The sequence below is a fragment of the Geotrypetes seraphini genome, chromosome 6 (assembly GCF_902459505.1).
Source record: "Geotrypetes seraphini chromosome 6, aGeoSer1.1, whole genome shotgun sequence".
In the NCBI taxonomy this organism is placed as follows: Eukaryota; Metazoa; Chordata; class Amphibia; order Gymnophiona; family Dermophiidae; genus Geotrypetes; species Geotrypetes seraphini.
The window spans coordinates 217,087,063-217,113,941 of NC_047089.1; the positions used below are offsets into that span (position 1 = coordinate 217,087,063).

General features: G+C 43.2%; 1 protein-coding gene across 2 annotated transcripts; it reads right to left on the reverse strand.

Moving 5' to 3' along the window:
* Positions 1–1,441: 1,441 nt before the first annotated feature.
* Positions 1,442–26,652, reverse strand: TTI2 (TELO2 interacting protein 2). 2 transcript variants are annotated; one of them, XM_033949893.1, is made up of 7 exons: positions 26,091–26,652; positions 25,197–25,383; positions 20,815–20,907; positions 6,411–6,595; positions 5,826–5,969; positions 4,313–4,469; positions 1,442–1,575 (listed from the first exon to the last, which is right to left on the reverse strand). In XM_033949893.1, exons 1-7 carry the CDS (start codon positions 26,600–26,602, stop codon positions 1,495–1,497), a joined length of 1,359 nt encoding a protein of 452 aa, XP_033805784.1. In that variant the 5' UTR covers positions 26,603–26,652; the 3' UTR covers positions 1,442–1,494. The 2 variants fall into 2 exon arrangements, with proteins under 2 accessions (XP_033805784.1, XP_033805783.1); XM_033949892.1 differs by having other exon boundaries at positions 4,307–4,469; positions 26,091–26,649.
* Between the last annotated feature and the right edge of the window lie 227 nt (positions 26,653–26,879).

Sequence of the window (26,879 nt, forward strand, 5' to 3'; positions counted from 1 at the left end):
AATAAGTTGAGCACTTGATTTCTGATAGCACGATTGTGTGAATATCATCTTGTGTGGTTATAAAAGTGATAATATATATGCCATTGTTACTCTTTTTGAGTATTGTTATATTGCTTCCATGAAGTGGCCTCCTGTAAAACATGACTCATATCCAAGGCTAAAAATTATGATGTCTACTGATGGCTTTTTCAGCTAATTATATTCATTATGTTTTTGATGATCTACACTTTGTGTTGGTATATAGCATGGGTCTCAAAGTCCCTCGATGGCCGCAATCCAGTCGGGTTTTTAGGATTTCCCCAATGAATATGCATGAGATCTATGTGCCTGCTCTGCTTTCAGCTCATATTCATTGGGAAAATCCTGAAAACCCGACTGGATTGCGGCCCTCAAGGAGGGACTTTGAGATCCCTGGTATATAGTGTATGATTATATTTTAAGAGACTTTTTAGGTCCTTTTATGAACAAATTGTCATAGGTGAAATACAAAAGTTTTTATGGCTGTAATAATATTTATCTTCTGCAATACATTAAAAAAATTATTTCCCCTACTATTGTTGTTTAACTGTTTCTCTTTTACTCATCTGTGGCCCTAGAAAATAACTATAGCACCAGAAAAATGTCATGATAGTTTTTTTTTTTTTTTATACCTGCTGTTTCAGGGTACATTTTTCTTTTCCATTTAAAAAGGGCTCAAAATGATTTGTTATGTAAATGATGGTAGATAATCTATACTGGGTTGACAGGCTGGATCATTTAAGTCTTAGTAATATACATATAAAATTTGCAAATGTGGGCAAGAGGGGAGCTGGAGTTGGGTTAGATCAGTGTATCGCGATGGGATTCCAGGTGTGCCACAAGACACCAGCGAGGAAGAGAGGTGCCGGCACTGGCTAACTGCTTGCAGGATGTTCCTCTTATGGCAAGAGGCACATCCTGTATGCAGTCAGCCAGCGCGGTGCCTCTCCTCCAGCACCCCACCACTGGCATAGTAATAGCAGGCTCTGCGCTTATGATCACTGCAAAGATGTCTGTGCATTTCTGGTTGCCCTCCAGCCGTGGCACTGAGTTTAGTGTGCCATGGTTTCAGGAAGTTTGTGGGACACTGGGTTAGATCAAGAGAAAGATAGCAGCCCTTCTTATATCTGGCCCAAGCATGACCAAAATCCATTTGTGTTTACATCAAAATGGGAAAAACATCATATGCCATTTTGTAAGGGCTGTAATGCAGCTCTGTGAACAATTACCCTATAACCTGTTACACGGCACAGTAGAACCTGCCTGCTATTCCAGAGTGGGAACCTGCATTAATATGGGTAAGTGACAGATTTTATTTTTCTGACACATTCTTCAAAACCACTGCTCTTCCTCTTATGTGAGCAGAGAAGTTCATAAATCTAAAGCACAGCACAAGGGCCAAAGGCAAAGAATTCAACTTTTATATTAAAAATATATATATTTATTTAAATAACGGTAACACAGCAAAATGAATTGTCAGTTCTCTTGTTGAACCCTTTCTATACATTCTAGCACGTTGCTGTTGGTGCTGCTGTTGTAAACTCCTGCCAGCAGGACCTATAAGAGGGGGAAAAAAACATTTAGTCCAGTGGTCTCGAACTCAAAACCTTTGCAGGGCCACATTTTAGATTTTTAGAAACTTGGAGGGCCTCAGAAAAACACAGTTAATCTCTCATTAAAGAAATGACAATTTTGCAGAGGTAAAACTCTTTATCGTTTATAAATATTTCCTTTTGGCTAAGTCTTAATAATAATATTGTCATTTATAAATATTTCCTTTTGGCTAAGTCTTAATAATAATATTGTCATTTATAGCTAAAGAGACATATGATCAAGAAACTGTTTTATTTTACTTTTGTGATTATCATAAACATACTGAGGGCCTCAAAATAGTACCTGGCAGGCCGCATGTGGCCCTCAGGCCACGAGTTTGAGACCACTGCTTTAGTCCATTATTTTGTGTGTGACAATAAAAAGCCAGTATCCTACAACTGTAGATTTTACAAGCCAATTAGTTCTCTGTAGAGAAACAGGGCAACTGTAGGCACTTATATCTTTCACTTACACTTGTAATGTCTTTCAGCTGATGTATTTTTTTGTTTTAACTAGTGTAGCTATACCGAGATTGCAACCTTGGGGGAGACTGGTTGATCAGCACTCAGTATACTTTTCCCACTGATCCATTAAGTCACAGCCCTCCTCCCTCCCTTCTCTTCAGCCGTTTTCACAGCATTTCACCACAGACCGTCATACCTTTTAGTTTCACCCTCAGTTTCTTCATGGTGACTTGTTTCTAAACAAATAAAACAAGCTCTTCAGCATTAACCCCTTTGGAGCCAGTTTGAGCTCTACAAAGGGCAGCACAAATTTCTTTACTGCCTGCTGAATCCTCAGGAGCTGTTTTTCTCTGGGCCAAGCAGTACAGGATAAAGCACAGTTCTCTTAATGGGACGATTTGATATAAACCACCTTCTCCCCCCTTCAGGGAGCGAGTCAAAATAGCTTCCGCAAGCCCACATAAAGGAAAAAAAAAAGAGCAGCAAAAGCACAATTTTCACAGAGGCTTGACTTCCTCAGGAAAAAAAAATCTAGGATCAGCAAAAAAAAAAAACCATGGCATGAGAAAGGCTGCTCCTTCGTCTTCTCAACTAGAGGTAAGAAATGAGCATTAGTGTATTATTTCCTCATCTCGCTCAAGCACATCTCCAAAACAGACAAAGTGCATAGAACCCCCGTCAGGTCTGTCTCTGCTTTCTCCTTGAGTTGAGACTTCAACCAGACCAGTCAGAATTGTTTATGCTCCTCTCTTGCTTTGTGCAAGACATGGCTGTCCAACTTGAGGGGCAGGGAACGTCATCCACAGATTTTGTCTCCTTACCCATTTTAGATTGTTACCAGACAACATCATAAGGACAAGATAGCCATACTGGGTCAGACCAATGGTCCATCCAGCCCAGTGTTCTGTCTCCACAGTGGTCAATTTAGGTCACAAGTACCTGGCAGAAACCCAAATAGTAGCAATATTCCATACTATCAATCTCAGGGCAAGCAGTGGCTTCCCTCATGTCTTTCTTAGTAGCAGACTGGATTTTTCCTCCAGGATGTCCAAACCTCTTTTTAAATCCAGCCACGCTAACCACTTATCACATTCTCTTCAATTACACAAACATAAAAATCTCAAAACTCCAATAGTCTTAATTGTTGAGCAGTGATAAGCAATCTCCTCCAAGGGGGGAATCCCTGTGCAACTGCATTAGTATGAAAAAGAGACAACTACTATTCTCATTCATCATTGATATGATTTCTCCCATTGCCCTTTTGTTTTTAACCTTAATTGTATTTCCCCCTACTATCCTTTTGTTTTCATGTAAGTTATGTTTTGCCTATAACAAGTACACTAGTTGTGCCCCTTTTTAATTTGTAATTGTTATACGCTTAGAATTATGATTAATGTTTCATCAAATTTTAATAAACTTGAAACTTGGAAGAGGGTTCCGAGGCATCTGGGCAGCTTTGGAGGATGTCACTATAAAGTGTGGCTGCATTTCCCTGATGCCTATGGAAAACCCCTCTCCAAAAGGTAAGCAACTTCATTTTCTGCATATGCAAATGGTCTTTGTCTCTTCCTCCCTCCATCCCGTGCAACATACTCCTACTTAAGGCCAGAACATAAGAATACCCAAACCAATGGTCCATCAAGCCCAGTAGCCCGTTCGCAAGGTGGCCAATCCAGGTCACTAGTACCTGGCCAAAACCCAAGGTGTAGCAATATTTCATGGCTTCCCCATGTTTTTCTCAATAACAGACTATGGACTTTTCCTCCAGGAGCTTGTCCAAACCTTTCTTAAAACCAACTACGCTATCCGCTCCTACCACATCCTCTGGCAATGCGTTCCAATGCTTATCTATTCTCTGAGTGAAAAAAAAATTCCTCCAATTGGTTTTAAAAGTATTTCCCTGTAACTTCATCGAGTGTCCCCTAGTCTTTGTAATTTTTGATGGAGTGAAAAATCGATCCACTTGTACCCATTCTACTCCACTCAGGATTTTGTAGACTTCAATCATATCTCCCCTCAGCCGTCTCTTCCAAGCTGAAGAGCCCTAACCAGCACTTAGTAACAGGCCCTGAAAACAGCTGTTGTTCCCAATACAACAAACAGTACAATGATGGCTCGCACTAGCCTGAATCAAGCAAAGGCTCACATAAAGGCATATAAACTAGCAGTGATGAAGAGTGAGGTGATATGAGATGTCTGTCTGTGCTTTACCTTCAAGATCTCCCGCTTACCTTTACCTGTTGCTGGCAGCAACGATCTAACAGGAGAAGGCACTGGGTAGCCTCTTTTAGCAGAGCTGCCTTGACTGGCTCTGGAGTAAGACTGCGGTCTGTCGAGACGTCATAAATCAGCCTCAGGAGAGATTTCAGTAGGATATCAAGCCTGCAGGACATTCTGGCACCAAAAGAACATATGCCATTTTACAGCAAGGATGACAGATTACCATCCAGACACAGCCTCACTACCTTAATGTTTCTTAAAATTACATATTCTCAAATATTTAAGGTATCCCTTATCTGAGTAAACTGTTGATAAAGTACTGCCTATTGATGTCTGCACAAGAAAACACATACTGACGCTCAGAAGCCATCCCATACATGCAATGGTTTGGAAAGAAATGTTTTCTGCAGACAAGCAGGAAAGAGGTAGGCACAGTGGCCCCAATTCTATAAATCTGAGGTGCCCATTATAGAATCAGGCTCAGCATCCTAACATTTAGAATTCTCTAATTAATGCCAGGGTTAGGCATTGATATCAGAGCACATCTGGAATCTGTTCGGGGCACACAGTTTGAGAGACACTGGTGTAGGCGCTTTGGCTAGGCACCTACTTTTTTATATACTCAAGTTTTTCGAATTAGGTACCTAACTTTCAATTGAGATCAATCAGAGCCTATTCTAAGGTGTTGAGTGCCAAAATCGGCACCTATTAAGCCTATTTATCAAGTTAGGCACTGATATCAACACCTAACTTTAGGCAAACTTTATAGAATCAAGGCCAGTGTGACTATATTCCCCTGCTGTTTAAAGAGAACCCCTCTTGCAGGTAAGCAGTTTTGCTCTATTGCATTACATAAATTGATCCCAGAGCAACCTCCCTCTCAAGCAGGCAGCATTACTCTCCAGGGCCACAAACTAATGTAACTTGTACTTCCTGCCCAAATTTCCAAATAATACTCGAGGAGGGTTACAGTATTTGAGTTCAGGAACAAAAACCCCCGCTCCCAAAAAGTGAACAGTCTGAGATAATGGGTGATAAAGTGACTCGCCCAAGGTTGTAAAGAGTATTGTTGGGGGGAAATAGGATTTCTTTTTTTTTTTTTTGAAAATATTTTTATTGAAGGATCAATGCATACGAGAAGATACAAAGTGTGACCAAACGAGAAAGACATCAAGTACAATATTCAAGGGTTCATGTAAAGAACAGACAAAAATAAACAAATCCCCAACATATCATCTCCCATGCAGATCCAATTTTTGAATGAAACCCTCCCCCCCACCCCTGTGCACCCCTGATCTCTTAACCAGCACTAAAAGGAACTCCAATAATCCAGATAGGTCCTAGATTTCCAGCTCGCAACCCCCCGATTTCTTCCTTGGTTCTCAGCCCACTGTTCTAACATAAAAGGAACTTGCATTTGAAATATGATTTTAGTGAACTGAAAAATGCTTTATTAATCTGAATAAGATTCTAGTGTTAGGCATGATATTATCAATGTGCATCATTCCACAGCTTGTGTTTTAAAAATACCTTGGCCAGGCCTGCTGGATGGTGCACTGAAGCACTTCCAATATTGCGAGTCTGGCTGCCTCCTCTGGCCCATCGTATACTTCCAGGTACTGCACAATCACTCGTGTGAGCCTCTTTAGGTGGCCTGCAACTTTGATATCTAGCCTGTTAATAAGGAAAGTCAGATTCAGGCCCAACATGCTGTAAATATTCACAAATAAAGCACCTGGATGTGAATCAGAGCTTAAATAACCCTGAAAGGTAAATATTAAAAATCCTGTTTTTCTTTACTTCCTCTCATCATCCACATGCTTTTGTAACATTTTAAAATAGAGTGGATCACAAGCAAATAGTTCTTTCCCTGCAGCTGTATTTCCAGTTAAGAAATGTGCTATCAGCATAATTATTTTCATGGTGCATATTAACAACTGGAACTGGCACAAATAACATTTTAGAGCACACTGAGAGGGATTGATTTGAAACAACAGTGCTAGGGAAATATTATACCCAAGTTACAATTAGATCTTGTACTCTACAGACCAATAAGATTTCTTAATCCTCAATAGTCCTAGAATCAACTCTCTCATTGGACTAACAGCCCCTTACCTATTTACCAATGCAGTCAGGTTTCTTGCATATACCCGGCGCAGGAGGATCCTAGACTCCATCTCCATGTGCGTGAGTATGAGCTGTATTAAGTCGTCACAGCAGTTAGACTGCCTGGGCTCTCCTGACACCAAAGTCTCTTTCTCCAGAACAGGAAGAAGGTCCAGGAGGCACAATAGCACAGCCTGATGCAGGGAAAGCAGTCTCCATCAAAATATAATCTGCATACTCACACACAGAACTAGCAGCAAGCCTGGACTCAGACCTAAGCATGATTACTCTACTAAGATGACACGGTACTATACTGTGAGTTACAATACTGAGAATACTGACAAGATCTAGTGGACGCAGATGACAGTCTTCAGCTATCTGGGAAATACAATGTATTGTACAACTTTTTAACTCTTCAATTATATCTTACCTTTTCATTGGTAGCTCAATAAGTACTATGGGATAATATAAAAATACAGATTCCAACATTTTTCTAAGTGCTATTTCCCATTTCCAGTCAGAGGCATGGTTAGCCTGTCCAAAGAAAACTCCAATTCTCCTCCTCCCCAAAATCTTAAGTTACACTATTTAAAAAAGGGGAAGGACCTGTAGTCAGCGGAGTGTTGTTTTTTGAAACACGGATTGCAGCAGTCAAAAAAATTTCTGGATTTTCAGCAGCACTAAAAAAGCAACAGGGCAGCCAATCCACAAGATGCAATGAGGTAAGAAAAGAAGCAGCTCTATTACTTAGAATTGAGCAGAGGTTCATTTTTAAGTTTGACACATTAGGTCCTGGAGGACTGAATATGGATATGGATCTCGTATCAGTATTTCGTTAACCTTCTTTCTTTTATTATATCAGAAAGGTAGTTTGAGATTTTCCTTTGCATTTTATGGAGTTTTCTCACATCAAGTAGCACTATGGGGTAAAGATCTAGAACAATTACTCGTGCCTAATACTTATAGGGAATTCAGGAAACGCCTAAAAGCACATCTGTTCCTGAAATATTTAGGAAACCAACCTATGCAATCTTAATAATAACAACTTTATTCTTGTATATCGCAATACCATGGAAGTTCAATGCGGTTAACAGATGAAGAGACTGTACATTTATAGAGATGTTACATGACAGAGATGAGGCATAAAAGATAAAGGAGTTACAAAACAGGGCATTTAGTTAAACTAAGCGATCAGACTTGTTAGGCCATTAAGTAGCTTGACAAGATCGGAGGAGTCGGGGAGTCCAAGGGCATATCGAAGGTCGGTGTAGGGAGCGAGGAAGAAAGGGTGGCGAGGAGTCAGAGGAATTTGTTAAAGAGATAGGTTTTGATTGATTTCCTGAACATTTGGTAGGAAGGGGAATTAGAAATGAGGGCGGTTAGGCATTTGTTCCATTTGCCCACTTGGAATGCTAGGGATCTGTGAAGGAATCTCTTGTGGAGGCAGCCCTTTAGGGATGGAAAGGTAAACTGGCAAGCGTTTTGTGTGCGAGAGGAGCCTGCAATTTCAAGGTGCTCAGATAGGTAAATTGGGGAAGAGCCTGTTAAGGTTTTAAAGCAGAGGCAGGCGAATTTGAAGATGAACCTTGCCTCTACTGGCAACCAGTGAAGTTTTTTGTAGTAAGGGCTTACGTGGTCATGTTTTTTGAGATCGTAGATGAGGCAAACGGCTGCATTTTGGACTATTCTCAAGCGTTTGATGGTACTTTTATAGGATCCCAGGTATATGATGTTACAATAGTCTAGGGTGCTTAAGATTAGTGATTGGACCAGCAGTTGAAAGGAGAGGTGGTTGAAGTAGCATTTAATGGTGCGAAGTTTCCAGAGGGTGCATCTTAGTCCTCAACAAACAATCCCTAGAACTGTTAATCACTAAGTCTTTACTTTATTTATTCCACTAAATCTGTAACATCTTTAATCATTGTAAACCACATAGAACTTCACGGTCCTGCGGTATATAAATTGTTATTATTATTATTAATTACTTTATTTTTAGGAGGTGGAATAATGATTTAGTTTCGTTTCAGCTTTCTACCAGCCTTTTTTATTTGTTTTTGTGCATGCACTAACTAACTCCACCATTTTTTTATTAGACTAGATAGAATCCTGTTTTTAATGAGAGCTTGATCTTATGATTAGTTTTTTTACCAAATACCTGTTGCTCTCTATAAGACTGAAATGCATTGCGTGATAGAGGTCACTCTGAATCAGTGCAACAAGGGAACTGCATATTAATATAGTATTTTTGAAAGAATCAACATTTTTCAATACTTGTGTGCACTTTTAATCCTATTTTTAATGAGGGTTTGCTCCTTTTTTCAGTTTATATTTTAAATTCTTATGCAAAGTGTCTGTTGCCTTAGTATTTAAATGCATTGTGGGACAAAGTTCACTTGTAATTAGTGTAACAAGGAACTAACTGCATGCTGCTGCTGCTCCTGTTGCAGCTAATACTACACCAAATAATACACCAAACGACATCTCTAAACTCGCAGGCCACCGCAAATATAACCTGAAATACCACCACATTCTCTGACAACAAAGATACACCCACCTGCTAGGAAAGCTATGTTACCTCCATGTTATATCTACTCTGTAAACGTTGCAATTTAATCCACAGAATGCTAGGAATGATAAAGAAGGGGATCACGATTTTATAGGCAATATAGCACAGTTACTTACCGTAACAGGTGTTATCCAGGGACAGCAGGCAGATATTCCCACACATGGGTGACGTCACCGACGGAGCCCCGCAGCGGACAGCCTCGAAAGCATCTTGCTTGAAGATCTCGAGCTTTCGATTGCTGCATCGCGCATGCGCGCGTGCCTTCCCGCCCAAACTAGGGGGCGCATCTCCTGAGAGGATCCTCAGTTCAGATACCAAGCTAAGAAGCCAACCAGGGGAGGTGGGAGGGTTGTGGGAATATCTGCCTGCTGTCCCTGGATAACACCTGTTACGGTAAGTAACTGTGCTTTATCCCAGGACAAGCAGGCAGCATATTCCCACACATGGGTGACCTCCAAGCTAAATCAAAAGGGAGGAGGGAAGTTGGCAATTTAAGAAAAAAGATTCTGTAACACAGATTGGCCAAAATGGCCATCCCTCCTGGATAAAGTATCCAGACAATAATGAGAAGTAAAAGTGTGAACCGAGGACCAAGTGGCAGCTTTACAAATTTCCTCAATAGGAGTTGATCTGAGGAAAGCAACCGAAGCCGCCATAGCCCTGACTTTATGGCCCGTTACTCGACTCTGTAGAGGAAGACCAGCCTGAGCATAACAGAAAGAAATACACGCAGCCAACCAGTTGGAGATAGTACGCTTCGAAACGGGATGACCCAATCTATTTGGATCAAAAGAAATAAAAAGTTGAGGAGAACTTCTGTGAGGTTGAGTACGTTGAAGATAGAAAGCCAACGTACGTTTACAATCCAAAGTATGCAAAGCCGCCTCACCAGGGTGAGAATGTGGCTTAGGAAAAAATACGGGTAGAACAATAGATTGATTGATATGAAAATCAGACACTACCTTAGGTAAGAATTACCTTAGGTACGGAGACACTACCTTAGGTACGGAGCACCACCTTGTCATGGTGAAAAACAGTAAAAGGTGGATCCGAAACCAAAGCTTGTAACTCACTAACTCGACGAGCTGAAGTGAGAGCAATCAAGAAAACAGTTTTCCAAGTAAGATATCGAAAATGAGCCAAGTCAATAGGTTCAAAAGGAGGTTTCATCAGTTGAGCCAAGACCACATTAAGATCCCATACCACAGGGGGAGGTTTGATCGGTGGATGGAGATTAAAAAGACCTTTCATAAAACGAGAAACTAGAGGATGTGCCGAGAGTGATTTCCCCTCTAAAGGCTGATGAAAAGCAGCAATTGCACTAAGATGAACTCTAATAGATGTGGATTGGAGACCCGACTGGGATAGATGAAGTAAATAATCCAAAACAGAAGCCAAAGAAGAAGAAGTTGGCTGAAGATTATGAGTGGAACACCAAGAAGAAAATCTGGTCCACTTTTGACTATAACATTGACGAGTGGACGGTTTTCTGGAAGCCAGAAAAACATCCTGAACAGACTGAGAAAATTCAGCAGAATCCATCAGGTGGAAAGGAACCATGCTGTCAAATGAAGAGACTGCAGGTTTGGATGAAGTAAGGATCCCTGACTCTGAGTGAGCAGAGAAGGAAAAACTGGCAGAAGAAGAGGTTCCTTGATGCTGAGTTGCAGAAGAAGAGAGAACCAATGTTGTCGGGGCCACCGAGGAGCTATGAGAATCATTGTGGCATGATCCGACTTCAACTTGACAAGAGTTTTGAGAATCAGAGGAAAAGGAGGAAAGGCGTAAAGGAACTGATTCCTCCAGTCTAGTAGAAACGCATCCGCCTCGAGACGAAGAGGGGAGAAGATGCGGGAACAAAACAGAGGAAGTTTGAAGTTGTTGGGTGACGCAAAAAGATCCACCCGAGGAGTCCCCCATCGGTTGAATACTTGACGAAGTGTGGGGGAGTTGATCGTCCATTCGTGAGGTTGAAGCAGACGACTCAATTTGTCTGCAAGGCAATTCTGAATACCCTGAATATAAACGGCTCGAAGAAAGATGTTGTGTGAAATCGCCCAATGCCACAACTTCAGAGCTTCCTGACACAGAGGATGGGAACCCGTTCCCCCCTGTTTGTTGACATAATACATTGCTACTTGATTGTCCGTCCGAACAAGGACTACTTGGTCGTGAAGGATGTGAAGAAAAGCTTTGAGAGCCAGAAATATCGCTCTGAGTTCCAACAGATTGATATGACATCGACGATCTGTGGCCGTCCATAATCCTTGCGTACGGAGACCATCTACGTGGGCTCCCCATGCGTACTCGGACGAATCTGTTGTGAGAACTTTCTGATGAGGAAGATGGTGAAACAGCAAACCTCTGGAAAGATTTGAAGAGAGCATCCACCAGCGGAGAGACTTCTTTAAAGAAGGCGTCACCGTTATATGGCGAGAAGGTGGATCTAGAGCTTGCTGCCATTGGGATGCCAGAGTCCACTGAGGGATGCGAAGATGTAGTCTTGCTAAAGGAGTCACATGTACTGTAGATGCCATGTGACCGAGAAGGACCATCATTTGACGCGCTCTGATAGTTGATAGGGAAGTTACATGATGACAAAGGTTTAAGAGAGTATTCTGTCGATTGAGAGGAAGAAAAGCTCTCATGCGTATGGAATCCAACACCGCCCCAATAAATTGAATCGATTGAGTTGGAACTAACTGAGATTTTGGGAAGTTGATATGAAACCCCAGACTTTGAAGAAAAGAAATAGTCTGAAGGGTCGCTTGCGTAACCCCTGAAAGAGAAGGGGCTTTTATAAGCCAATCGTCGAGGTAAGGAAAAACTTGCAATCCCTGGGCTCGAAGAGCCGCGGCTACCACAACCAGACACTTGGTGAAGACCCGAGGAGAGGTTGCTAGGCCAAATGGAAGAACCTTGTATTGAAGGTGAAGGTTCCCCACCTTGAACCTGAGATATTTGCGAAAATTTGGATGAATAGGAATGTGAGTATAAGCCTCTTTGAGATCCAGTGAGCACATCCAATCCCCTTGATCCATGAGGGAGTACAGGATCGGGAGAGAAAGCATGCAAAATTTTTCTTTGACTAGAAATTTGTTGAGAGCTCGTAGATCCAGAATGGGTCGCAAATCCCCCGTCTTCTTTGGAACCAGGAAATATCTGGAATAAAACCCCTGGTTGCGTTCGGGAGGAGGAATTTCTTCCACTGCTCGAAGGTGAAGAAGAGCTCGAGCCTCCCGAAGAAGAAGAGGGAGTTGCGAGGAACTGGAAAGACACTCTCTTGGAGGGTGATCTGGAGGCACCTGAAGCAGGCGCAGAGAGTATCCCTCTCGGATGATCGTAAGGACCCAAAGGTCCGATGTAATGGTTTCCCAGACAGATGAAAAAAGGGAAAGACGACCTCCGATTGGTAGGGAGGAATTTGGATGCAAAGAGGTTGGAATGCTCATCACTGGACCGTCAAAAAGACGGAGCTGTTTTGGTTGGAGCAGGTGTCTGAGGCTTTTGAGGACGTTGTTGTTGTGGCCGTCTAGGTGGAGGCCTAGAAAAAGCCGGTGTGGACTTCATGGGGTAACGACGAGCTGGAGGTCTGTAAGCTCTAGTCAGAGAAGGTTTTGGTTTCGGACGAATCAGAGAGGCGAAGGAACGCTCATGCTCAGAAAGCCTTTTAGTAGCTGCTTCAATAGAGTCATCAAAGAGCTCAGAACCTTGACACGGCAGGTTTGCTAAACGATCTTGTAAGTTGGGATCCATATCTACAATCCTGAGCCATGCAAGACGTCTCATAGCCACTGCAAATGCCGAGACTCTGGAGGATAGCTCAAAAGCATCGTAAGATGCTTGCAACATGAATAGACGTAACTGAGACAGAGATTGAATAATGTTTTTATATTCAGAAAGGCGTTCTTTGGGCCAGTCTGGGCAAAAAGATGACAACTGCTTCAAAAAATGATTAAAATATGAAGTAAAGACATAGTTATAATTCAAAATTCTATTTGTCATCATAGAATTTTGATAAAGTCTGCGCCCAAACTTGTCCATAGTTCGCCCTTCGCGTCCTGGTGGAACTGTTGCAGACACCTTAGATGGGTGAGCCTTCTTCAGGGAAGATTCCACCACTAGGGATTGATGAGAAAGTTGAGATTTCTCAAACCCTTTACATGGAACAGTACGATACCTAGACTCCAGCTTCGATGGAATAGCTGTCACAGAATAAGGAGTCTCCATGTTACGTAGAAACGTCTGCTTCAGCACCGGTGTCATGGGTAGACGCAAAGTCTCCTTAGGAGGATGAGAAAGTTCCATATCCGCCAGGTATTCAGGCGTGTATTTTGAATCAGAATGTAAATCAATATTAAGAGCCTGTCCCATGTCGAAGACAAATTTAGCAAAAGAAGCAGACTTCGAGGTCGAGGCTTCCTCAGGAGAAAGAGAACGAGAACGATGTGTCACTGAAAAAGATGGAGAAGCCTCGCGTGAATACTGAGATAGGGGCTCAGATTCAAGATGTAAAGTGATGGAAGATGTTCCACTGCCTGTCAGAGGAGGAGTGGCTGAATGTTTCCGCTTAAGGCTCCGAGTCGGAGAAGTGCGCGGAGTACGAGGTTTAGTAAGAGGAGATTTTTCTCGAGACAAATGCCTCGAAGGTGGTGTCCTCGACCTCGAATGCCTCGACGATATTGAAGAGGCAATGGTAGTATGAGCTTTAGAAGTAATATCAGAATGCTTCGAGCTCTTTGTAGAGGTAAGCTTCGAAGATCGAGACCTGTGCTTGGATCGAGGTAATGCTTGTTTAGCTCCATGTTCAGACGAGGAGTCTGACGAGGAAACCCTGGATCGAGACCTGCGACGAGGAGATCGCCGAGAGGGTGCCGATTTATGCTCAGGCTGGTGTTGCGCAGACAGAGTCGAGACCGGTACCAACTGAGCCACTATTGAGGAAATTTGCGTAGTCAGAATTGACTTCAGCATATCCTCAAACATGGGGACGGAGACCAAAGGACTCGGAGTCACAGGAGGTCTCGTGCGTTCCAAGGAGGGCGACCTCGATCGAGAGTATTCCCTGGACTTGGAAGCACGTTTTGAAGGTCTGGAAGACGGAGTCAAACCTGGGGCCCCAGGCTGAATGGAGGTAGACTCTGTCGGCTTCTTAGAGATGGTACCTGAAAAGGAAGCAGGAGACTTACCCCCCAATCCAGGCTTCGAGGACATCGTCGAGGCCTTCGAGGCCGAGGACCCGGAGGTCTTCGAGGCCGAGGCCTGTCGAGGAGGCGAGGTCGAGGTTTTAGTACTCGAGGTTGGACCCGGAGTCGAGGATTTTACAGATGCCTCGACCGAGGCCACAGCTTTTTCAGGCTCCATACGAGGAAAAAGCTCCAAAAATCTGTCGCAGCGGCGTTTAAAAGCACGAGGTTGAAGAGTGAGGCAGCGAATACAATCTTCGGGGCGATGAGTCGACCCGAGACAGATCATACACCGACTATGTGGATCAGTGATGGAAATAGTTCTACCGCACTGATAACACCTTTTAAACCCGGTAACAGGCCGGGACATAGATAGGACAAAGTCCGTGTCGAGAACGGAGAAGAGAGGCCTAGGCCTCAATCTTCCAACCCGACGCTAAAGAAAAACAAAAAGATGTATCTTTTTTTTTTTTTTTTTTATAGAAATAAAATATAAGTAGAAATAGAATTAGAATTACGAACACAGCGACCGAAAACAATAAAGAGTACTCAGCCGCGGTGAAGAGAAGGCACAACGCTACGGGAACCAAGTCGACAAGTCTTCTCGGCTCCGCGGAAAACGTTGAACTGAGGATCCTCTCAGGAGATGCGCCCCCTAGTTTGGGCGGGAAGGCACGCGCGCATGCGCGATGCAGCAATCGAAAGCTCGAGATCTTCAAGCAAGATGCTTTCGAGGCTGTCCGCTGCGGGGCTCCGTCGGTGACGTCACCCATGTGTGGGAATATGCTGCCTGCTTGTCCTGGGATAACGGGATGTTTTAGCCCCTTTACTGGTACGGTTATTAATGGAGTGCGTGCGGGTAATCTGCTGCCTCCATCTATGGGAGAGGCGGGTATCTCTGTACTACTTAAACCGGGGAGGGATCCCTCTGGGTGTGGTACATATTGCCCCATCTCACTATTAAATACTGATGCAAAAATTTTGGCCAAGGTCTTAGCCCTCTGGTTTGGGATGATTTTGCCCAAACTGATATATATGGACCAATCGGGCTTTATCCAGCGGCAACAGGTTAGTGACAATATCAGACAGACTTTACATCTTCTTTGGGCTGCACAGCGGGCTCCGGATAAGGTGGCTCTTATAACTATTGATGCTGAATAGGCTTTCGACCAAGTGGGATTGGAATTTTTATGGCAGGTGATGGAGCGGATGGGGTTGGGAGCTTCCTTTTTAACCTGGGTACGAGCGTTTTATCGGGCCCCGCGGGCAACTATTAGGGTTAATGGGGGATATATAGCCTTTTTTCCGATTGAAAGGGGCACGCGCCAGGGTTGTCCTCTCTCCCCACTCTTGTTCGCCTTGTCGATTGAGCCCCTGGCAATTCGTATTCGGGAACACTTGGAGCTGAGAGGGGTTTGGGTTGGAGATCAAGAATATCGTATTGCCTTGTTTGCAGATGATGTGTTCTTGTACATGTGGGATCCAGAATTTTCCCTACCTATTTTGATAGAACTTTTGGGGGAATATGGATAGGTGTCTGGGTTTACTGTTAATAAGGATAAATCCGAGTTGTTGGGAGTCACTTTGAATGCAGATGATGTCACTCATTTATCGGGGATGTTTCCATTTCGGTGTGCCTCGAGGGCGATTAAATATTTAGGAATTCATATCTCGAGCGATCTGTCTTGGCTGTATGCTTTGAATTATGCTCCTATTGTGAGGCAGGTTCGGGGAGACCTTCAGCGGTGGAATGGGTTGTGGTTATCCTGGTGGGGACGTATAACTGTTATTAAAATGAATGTTCTGCCCCATTTACTGTTTTTATTTCAAACGTTACCCATTCCAGTTCCTACCTTAGTGTTTAAACAAATTCATGCCTTATTTTTTAAGTTTAAATGGCAGGGGAAACCGTCCCGACTGTCTCGCCAGTGCATGTGGGCGCCTCGATCCTGTGGGAGGCGAGCACTCCCTAATTTATTTTGGTATTTTCGGGCGGTGTAGTTGAGACTTTTGTTAAGATTGGGATATAGCTGAGGCAAAGATTGTAGGCAAAGAATGGAGCGACAAATAGTGGGAACCCATGCTTTACGGTTTTGGCTCTGGTCTTCCTCATCGGAAAGGGTGATATTCGGGGGTCAGAGCAATCCTTTTCTAAAGCATCTTTTGCATTTATGGTGTGAGACAAGGAGGAGATGGGGTGCTGGGTTGGTATCTTCCCTTCTGGGGGCACTATGTGATGAACCTCAGTTCCCTGCGGTCAGAAAGTTCTGTCTTTTTGCGCTTGGGGCGACTTGGGCTTCAGACTTTACGGGATGTTTTGCATAAGGGGATCCTGGTGTCCTTTGAAACATTTCAAACTAGTTGTGCCTTGCCCCAGGGGGATTTTCTAGCTTACTCACAGACTAGACATTTTATTCATTCTCAGGGATGAACGGGGGCGGGGGGGGGGGGGAGAACGGGACGGGACTTCTCACTCCTCCGCACCTTTAGAAAATTTGTGGATCAAGCTTAGGAGTTTGCCTAGGCCCATTTCGGTTCTGTACCAATATTTTAGGGGTTCTGCTCCCTTCCACCCTCGATATAAAGCAGCGTGGGAACAGGATTTGGGATGTTCCTTTTCAGAACAGGAATGGACCCAGCTTTGTACAGAGGTGGGAAAGGCCTCATCCTGTATTCTTATCTAGGAATATGCTTATAAGGTGTTTACTAGGTGGTATTATATGTCAGCTAGGTAGCTTAAAATGTATCCTGGGACTTCTGCACTGTGGTGGAGGTGTGGGGTGGCTTTGGGCACCATTCTTCATGTTTGGTGGGACTGTACTCCTTTGCAGCTTTTTTGGAGACGGGTGGTAGGCTGTATATCACAACTATTACAACTGGTGATCCCTTTGGCACCACCAGAATGTTTATTGGGTTTACATAGTGTATGTGATTATTTTTGGCAAAGTAAACTCCGCTGCTGGGGACTGGCGGCTGCTAAATGTTTAATTGCTAGCCACTGGAAGCAGATGGAGCCCCCTACTATTTTGGACTGGTCTCTGAAGTTCCACACTATGTGTGAAATGGAGCTTTTGTTTGCTAAATGACACGGATATTATTTCTCTTCTGTTCGGACCTGGATTGTAATTATGGACAAGGTGGACACTTTGCTTTAAGTTTACTGGGGGGGAGGGGGGAACCAGGGGGACTGGTTCGGTGGAGACGACTTCCTGAAGAAACAACAGGGGGCTGTCAATTGTGGGCTGTTTCAGTTTATTGCATTGGGGTGGGTGGTGTGGAGTTCAGTTGGAGAGGATATCCATTTCTTTGTATTGTAGTTTGTAATTGGTCTTTTGTGATTTGTAATTGAGACATTATTATGTTTGCTACTATGTCTGGAGTTTGCTTGAGAGTTGATATCCACATTTTCTGCTTGTACTACTTTTCAAAATTCTAATAAAATATTGCAAATTAAAAAAAAAAAAAAAGAAGGGGATCACGAACAGATCAGAGAAGGTTATCATGCCGCTGTACCGGGCCAAGGTGTGCCCTCACCTGGAGTACTGCATCCAGCACTGGTTGCCGTACATGAAGCAGGACACGGTACGACTCAAAAGGGTCCAGAGAAGAGCGACTAAAATGGTTAAGGGGTTTGGGGAGTTGCCGTACAATGAGAGATTGGAGAAACTGGGCCTATTCTCACTTGAAAAGAGGAGACCGAGAGGAGACATGATCGAAACATTCAAAATACTGAAGGAAATAGACTTAGTAGATAAAGACAGACTGTTCACCCTCTCCAATGTAGGGAGAATGAGCAGGCACTCTCTAAAGTTGAAAGGGGATAGATTCCGTACAAACGGAAGGAAGTTCTTCTTCACTCAGAGAGTGGTAAAAAACTGGAACGCTCTTCCGGAGTCTGTCATAGGGGAAAACACCCTCCAGGGATTCAAGACAAAGTTAGACAAGTTCCTGCTGAACCAGAACGTATGCAGGTAGGGCTAGTCTCAGTTAGGGCGCTGGTCTTTGACCAAGGGCCGCCGTGTGAGCGGACCACTGGTCTGACTCAAAAGCGGCAATTCTTATGTTCACCCTATGCCTACTAAGTCTGTATGTTATGTCTTTACTGTAAATGCTGTAATCTAAACCCCCTTGGCTATACTATAAATGTGTAAAGTCTGTATTTCTCACTAAAGTTTGCCCATACTATGAATGCACTCCTGTAAACTGTTCTGGGCTCCTTTGGGAGGATGGGCTAAATAAATGAATAAATAAATAAATAAAGTTTGGTCAATGAGTACATTACTTTTGTCTTTGATCTTCTGCAAAAGCTTACCACCCCCCCCCCTCTTTATGAAGCCTCATTAGGCTTTTTTAAATCGCTGGCCACAGTGGTAAAAACTCCGACGCTCATAGGAATTCTATGAGGATCGGAGTTTTTATCGCTGCGGCTGGCAACAAAAAAGCTTAACACAGCTTCATAAAAAGGTGTGTGTGTGTTAGTGTTTCTGCTTACTATGGTGTGTTTAATAAAGCACTCACCTTTTCCACTGTCTTAGCTAGACAGAGTATTTTTAATTTTGTTTTTAGTGAGGGTTTGCTGCACCCACCCTCGCCCAGTCTTCTTCTGGGATAATACGACCCTCAAAGCTAAAGATCAAGCGTGCAGCCTTGGAGTCACCCTAGATGCAGACCTATCGCTAAAAGTCTTGTCTCACAGGTAGTATCAACCTCCTTCTACTACCTGCACCAACTATGGAAAATTTGTCCATACTTCTCAGAAGGAGAATTCACCCAACTGCTCTACGCCTATGTCTTATCACGCTTGGACTACTGCAACACGCTGCTTGTTGGACTATCTGCAACAAACCTACAAAGATTGCAATGTGTACAAAATGCCGCAGTTCGCCTTTTGAAGAACCTGTCTATTCATGACCCTGTCGCTCCAGCTCTGGCTGCTGTACACTGGCTACCCCTTCCAGAAACGTTGCATCTTTAAAGCTCTTACACTAGCTTTCAAATTCTTCAACAGAAATAGAGGTTAGGGGTGTGTTCAAGAGTCAGGTAAAAAGGTGGGTTTTTATAGCTTTCCTGATGTAGGCCAGTCAGTGATCTGATGGTTGGCAGGACTGTGTTCCATAATTTGGGTAGGAAGTGTGAGTAGGAGTGTTTGCGGGCACTTTCCAGAAGGAGAGTTTGTGTTGGTGGGGTGGACAATCTTCTCTCTGCTTGTGATTGCAGGGGTCGGTTGGGAATGTAGATTGCTAGTTTTTGGCCATATAGGATGGGACCATTCTACCCCAGCATATTTATCCTGCCTCACTGAATGTGCCCTCCACTTGACTAACAGGTGAAAATAAGGGCTCCTTTCACTAAAGTGCATTAGCATTTTTAGCACACACATGAAAATTACCACGTGCGGTACACTTCTAGAATAACGCCAGCCCAATGCTGGGGTTAAGGTCTAGCGCGCGCTATTCCACGCGTTAAGGCCCTAACACACCTTTGTAAAAGGAGCCCTAAGTCTCTAGTCGCACACTAGGCAAGCTCTTATCTCCCTACTACGTGTACCTATACCAAAAATACCTAAAATTGTCCTATACTTCTAATATATTGTATTTCTAACTGCTATACTAACAGAGCCTATCGTTTACCATACTACTGTGCTCAGCCCCCCAAATCATGTATTCATTTCTACAAGCCAGTTCATAAGTATGTACTGTTGCTGTCCACACAATTCATAAGAATTTTCTCTCTGTTGCTGTTCTCCCTTAATGTGTTGTTCTGTATATCATATATGTGAATCTGCATCCTTGTTGCCCATCGTTTGCCATGCTACCGTGCTCAGTACCCAAAACATGTACATAGGAATTTCTACTACAGCTCTTCAACCTTTTAATCTATTATTCTATATATCTGCAATATGTGAAGTTGTAACCTGTTGCTAAACCTTCTACTGTGTATGTAAACTTGTAACCAGTTCTGGGCTCTTTTGGGAGGATGGGCTAGAAATCCGACTAAATAAATAAATTAAATATATGAAAGTTTTGGGAGGTGAGTGCTTTATTTTCTTTTTTTTTTTGTAGGATCGCAGAAATTTTAGGAAGTGAGCGCACTATTTCTGTTTTTACTTTGGCACTTTTATAGTAGAACTGCATGTTATTGTTGCTGCTATGCAAAAATTTGGGAAATTAGTGCATATTTTTAGCAAGAGTGTTCTTATATTTATTGTTATTCAAAACAGACAAAAAAGAGAACTTATCTGGTTAGCAACAACATGTAGTCTGCTATCTGGATAACACAGAGCAGCCTTTTATCTGTCTTAAATCATCTGGCTAGCAGACTACATATTGCCACCATTATCTGGATAAGTTCCAGAAGCATCTGCTGAGGTGGCCTCTAAGGATATTCAGAGGAACTATTTGGATAATGCTGCTGAATATTCCATTCAGTGACTGTTATTCAGATAAGTGCTTTTTAATATTAACCTATCAGTTTGCAACTTGTCATCTGTAATGAGTACTAGCTGTGGCTGGATGACACGGCATGCGTAGACATCTGAAAACAGGGCAGAAAGAGCTAATGATATAGCAAAAGAAGCTGAGTAAATAAGGGGGGAAAAAAAGGCAATGACCCTAAATGCAGCTGAATGATGATCAGAAATCAGAGTCCACAAACCACACACCTGTATGAGATCCGCTTCAGGAGTGTACAAGTGGTGGTAAAGGGCATGGTACACAACGTGTGCCCTGTTATACTGGCACAACTCAGCTGCTGGCTGCAAAGAGAGAAGATACAACTCATTTTAACATGCCCTCAGAAAGGATCCACACCTGTTTTTGTATTATATTTTAACTCAAACTGCTATTAAACATGTACATAGCATTGGACAGATAAAGAGTCCCTGCTTCATGGAGCTTGTAATCTAGTTTAGATGGACAGTGAGAACACCAATTAAAAGGAAAGTGTGCTGAAACTAATAATCAAGAAGAGTTTTGGTAATGATTTATCTCTGTAGTTTATTTATTGGAATTTATTAACTGCTTTTATGAAAAGATTCACCCAAAGCAGTGTACGACAATTTAACATAAAACTTACAATCTTATTAGCAGCATAATAATAGCAAAATAACAGCATATAAGCATAATCAATGAGGTAAACTTGGAAATGGCAAATGGAAACCTAGTAATAGGACTAATCGAAAACAGTGTCAGAAATATACATATTTAACAACACAGTAGAGCAATCATATAACAGAAATATGATAAAATGTCAGTACAAATTGATAGTCGTGATCTGCTGTGAACCGTGGAATATAAATATTTTACATAAATAAATAGACTCCATAATATAAGGCATAAAAGAACATTCAAATAATAGATATAATATGATGTCTGCAAAACACACATTAGAATATTCAAACAACAGATATGGAGCTAATGCTGTTCCTAAAATATTGAAACATCCTACTAAGTAGTCAAGGGAGCCACTTAATCCCAAATCCAATAACTTTCTCGCTATTAAGTTCAAAATTCAAAAGTGTGCCACTCGATCATTGAAAGTTTCATTTGCATCAAACTCCTTTGAAATAATAAATCATAAAGGGAGAGCCTCAGATCCCCATGCGTAAAAGTTGATTGCTTCTGCACTGGAAAGGGAGAAGGTCTTCACCGGCTCATCCCCCTCCTACCAACAGTCAGACACTTCTAATGGATCAAACTTTCTCAAAAATTGTGTCAAAATTACTTAGCTGTGGGTGGAGCAATTGACTTAATATTCTTGACACAATTTTTGAGAAAGTTTGATCCATTAGAAGTGTCTGACTGTTGGTAGGAGGGGGATGAGACGGTGAAGACCATTTCCCTTTCCAGTGCGGAAGCAATCAACTTTTACACACGTGGATCTGAGGCTCTCCCTTTATGATTTACTAGCTGATGCCCCGGCGTTACACGGGTATTTAATTATAGCAATAAATAACACTGTAAATGGATTCAAATAAAGATACTTTATAGTGGTGAATGAAATTATTTTTTTACAGCTTTATAAAAAGTACAATATTCAAATTATAATGTGAAATATTTGACAAAATGAATACAATACAACTAACACAAAACTTGATTATAAACAACATTTTTAGTTTCAACTCCAGGAGAAAGAACATATAAATTATTGGGTGAACCCACACTTGAGCAAGCAACATAGAGTTGACCATGGGAAAAACAGGGGGATCTTAAATCCACTCCACAGTATTTAATAGTCTGTCCCTGTGATTTGTTGATTGTGATAGAGAATGCAAGTCTCAATGGAATTTGCAAGCTCTTAAACTGAAAAGGAAGATGTGTTGCAAGTTTCGGTCAAATCGGGCAAGCCGTTTTTGCGTTGGCAGCTTTTTACAATTTTTCCATGGACATGAATGGGTGAAATCAGATTTTCTGTTTGTAGCTCCGCCCACGTGTGCAGGTGGGCCGCGAGACCCCCAGAACATATCACCCCAGGTAGTGAGGGATCTGCATACCAAGTTAAGTTCAAATCGGGCAAGCCGTTTTTGCGTTGGCAGATTTTTACATTTTTGCCATTGACATGAATGGGTGAAATCTGATTTTCTGTTTGTAGCTCCGCCCACGTGTGCAGGAGGGCCGCGAGACCCCCAGAACATATCACCCCAGGTAGTGAGGGATCTGCATACCAAGTTTCGTTCAAATCGGACATGACGTTTTTGCATTGGCAGCTTTTTACATTTTTGCCATTGACATGAATGGGTGAAATCTGATTTTCAGTTTGTAGCTCCGCCCACGTGTGCAGGTGGGCAGCGAGACCCCCAGAACATATCACCCCAGGTAGTGAGGGATCTGCATACCAAGTTTCGTTCAAATCGGGCAAGCCGTTTTTGCGTTGGCAGCTTTTTACATTTTTTGCCATTGACATGAATGGGTGAAATCTGATTTTCTGTTTGTAGCTCCGCCCACGTGTGCAGGTGGGCCGCGAGACCCCCAGAACATATCACCCCAGGTAGTGATGGATCAGCATACCAAGTTTCGTTCAAATCGGGCAAGCCGTTTTTGCGTTGGCAGCTTTTTACATTTTTGCCATTGACATGAATGGGTGAAATCTGTTTTTCTGTTTGTAGCTCCGCCCACGTGTGCAGGTGGGCAGCGAGACCCCCAGAACATATCACCCCAGGTAGTGAGGGATCTGCATACCAAGTTTCGTTCAAATCGGGCAAGCCGTTTTTGCGTTGGCAGCTTTTTACATTTTTTCCATTGACATGAATGGGTGAAATCTGATTTTCTGTTTGTAGCTCCGCCCACGTGTACAGGTGGGCCGCGAGACCCCCAGAACATATCATCCCAGGTAGTGAGGGATCTGCATACCAAGTTTCGTTCAAATCGGTCAAGCCGTTTTTGCGTGATCGACACACATACATACCTCCGATTTTATATATATAGACTATTTCAAAGGAGTTTGATGCAAATGAAACTTTCAATGATCGAGTGGCACACTTTTGAATTTTGAACTTGGATTTAGTATTGTTTTTTCTCGTTCCTGTATATAGGGTATTTCAAGTCACTTAATCCCCCCCATTGCCCCAGGTACGTTAGATAGATTGTGAGCTCGCCGGGACAGAGAGGGAAAACTGCTTGAGTACCTGAATAAATTCATGTAAAAAATTCTGAGCTTCCTTGGGAGAACAGTATAGAAAATTGAATAAATAAATAATAGCTAAACCATAGGCAACTTATATGTACAGCTAAATAAGATGGGGCTGGTCTAAGAGCGTGTGGCAAGGTATCCAGATGTAGAACGAGTAAATATTTCCCAAAAGGTATTTTAAAATCAGGTACTTGTCTGCTTGCATTAGACACCCTTAATCTCTGTTTTGCTTGGGTTCTGGCAGAGTTGGGGGGTTTGCCCATTCCTGAGTAAAAGCTAGGGGAGGGAATAATTTCAAAGACACTAAAGACGAGACAATTGACAGTAAAAGACGTACAGATACAAAAGGAAAATAAAAAGGTGATGGTACGATTACAATATATATCTGGGATAAAAAGGGGAAGGAAAATCACAAATGACTGGAGGGTAGGAAGGCAGTTCCAGCGAAGAGAGTGAGGTTAGGGAAGATGAAGAATTAAAAGCAGTTATTTGAGGCAGTAATGTATACCAGTCTGCTACAAAACAAGTGGTTTCTAAGCTTCCCTGGAAATTATAAATAACAAATAAGAATTTGGACTACAACATTACTTCTACAAAAGGCAAATAGTGGTGTGAATAATCTGGGTTAAGCTTCTGGCCTTTTTGAGGACACACAATGATATATGTCTTATGTGAAAATGTATAACATATTTACCCTTTGTCACCCTGAGCCTAGTGAAACACCTACAAACTACTCCAGCCAGCATCATAGGGGATCACTGTCTTCAGTCAAATTGTAAGCATAAAGTCAGACACCCATCCTAGCATGGACTTTTTATTTTTTCCATTTTCTATACCGTTCTTCCAGGGGAGCTCAGAATGGTTTACATGCATTTATTCAGGTACTCAAGCAGTTTTCCCTCTCTGTCCTAGCGGGCTCACAATCTATCTAACGTACCTGGGGCAATGGGGGGATTAAGCGACTTGCCCAGGGTCACAAGGAGGAGCATGGGTTTGAACCCACAACATCAGGGTGCTGAGGCTGTAGCTTTAACCACTGTGCCAAACTCTCCCCTTTGGTTTTATAGTAAACATACCAAGTCAATGTATGCATATTTGGTGTTATCACCTTGGATAAAGACAGAATATAAATTGCTAATAAAATAAATAAAATCCATGAATGGGAGTAGAAGCAACACCACCCATTATGTTACTTAACTACACAGAAATTTTTTTTAAAAAAGTTTTTGGTCCAAATTAATTAAACCTGTTTACAACGTACGAGGTTGGACCAGAATTTTGCATGGAATGCTATGAAGAAGTCTCTATAAAATTTTATGGTATTTTGTTTGCTGATCTTTATTTATACATGTTAGCAATATGGGAAGCTACACACATTACGCTAAATACACAGGAATCTCAAATAGCTTCACTCACCACATTCAGAACAATATGGTGAAGGCAGCTCACCCCCAGAATTTTATTTTCATTTCTATAGTCATCAGATAGAAGCAGAGCGGGTGCCATAACACTGTCCAAGTGATCACTCAGCCATGGTCGGGTGACCTGCTGCAGTGTCCATGAGAACACTTCCTTAGTGGCAGGATTCTTGTCCCATATATCTCTAGAACAGAGACAACAAAAAAAATAGGTTTGCTTTCCTTAGTCCATGCCTAGAAAGCAGTTCTCAACCAGCAGGTTTAGGAACGAGCTACATAAATAGCAGAAGAGCCTTCATTTCATGCTAAGGCCAGACACATTGGGGCTCATTTTCAAAGAACTTAGGGCTCCTTTTACTAAGCCGTGTTAACGTTTTTAGCGCATGCTAAACCCATGCTACCCTGCTAGAACTAACGCCAGCTCAATGCTGGCGTTAAGGTCTAGCGCGGGCGGCAATTTAGCGCACGCTATTCCACGTGTTAAAGCCCTAATGTGGCTTAGTAAAAGGAGCCCTTAGACTTAGGGCTCCTTTTACAAAGGTGCGCTAGGGTTTTTAGCGCACACACAAAATTACCGCGTGCTATAGCGCATGGTAGCCGAAAATCTACCCAAAAATCTACCACCTCCTAAAAAGGAGGCAGTAGTGGCTAGTGTGCTCGGGAATTTAACACTCGCTATTGCGCGCGTTAAGTCCCTAGCGCACCTTTGTAAAAGGAGCCCTTAGACTCCATAGGTTGCAGGTTTAAATGCTTTGAAAATACGCTTCATTATCCATTCTACAGTACACTCTAGTAAAGTCTGACATGTCGGGCACCTTGCGGGTCATCCAGTGCAGAGCTCCCACAAAACTGGCAAAGTCCAGCAAGCCTCTCCTCCTTTCCCTCCACTCACTTGCTCAAGTCGGGTTTCAGGACCCCCATCACCGCTCGGAAGATGCCCCCGGGGCCCCCCAGGAGCTCCGCCTCGGACTCGCACCCCGAGGCTCGCAGCAGGGCATCCATCACCTCCTTCTGGCGGTGGGTCCTAGCGAAGACGTACACCGGGGCGGCGATGCAACGCAGCAGCGCCCGGCGGGGGGCAGGGAGAGGCGATCCCCGGTCCGCTTGGCCTTCCCTACGGGTCCCACCCCCGCTCTCCTCCGAGGGCTCCTGCCTTTCCCCCGGGGCCCTCGCCCCACTCTCCTCCTCCCCTGGAAGCCAGCCCTCTCCCTTCCCTAGAAAGTGCAGCAGCTGCAGGAGGGTGGCGCCGGCCTCAGCAATGCCGGCCCTCGGGTCTCGGAGCAGAGTTCGCACCAGCTCCCCACATAGCTCCGGACCCCGGGGCTGGGAGAGAAGGCGCAAGATCTGGGAAGCTCCCGGGCTCCCCTCCATCATCGTTTCCGGAGGCGCAGGTCCCAGCCCCATCTATGTCCGGCAGGGAACCAGCAACTATACTATTCCGGCGCATAGAGTGCAAACCACCTTCCGGTTTACGGAATTGTGGGGGCTGTAGTCTCCGCTTGTGCCCGTTACAATGCTGAGCTTTTAAATCTAAGGGAATCCAAATCTAGGAGAGAAATCGTGAACCTGGAATCTTAACCTAGTGCATTAAAGGACCTGCAGCACTGGTTTCAATGGGTGTGATTGGAATTTAACAAACCACACCACTTTGGGGTTTAACTTCAAATTCAAGACTGGAACT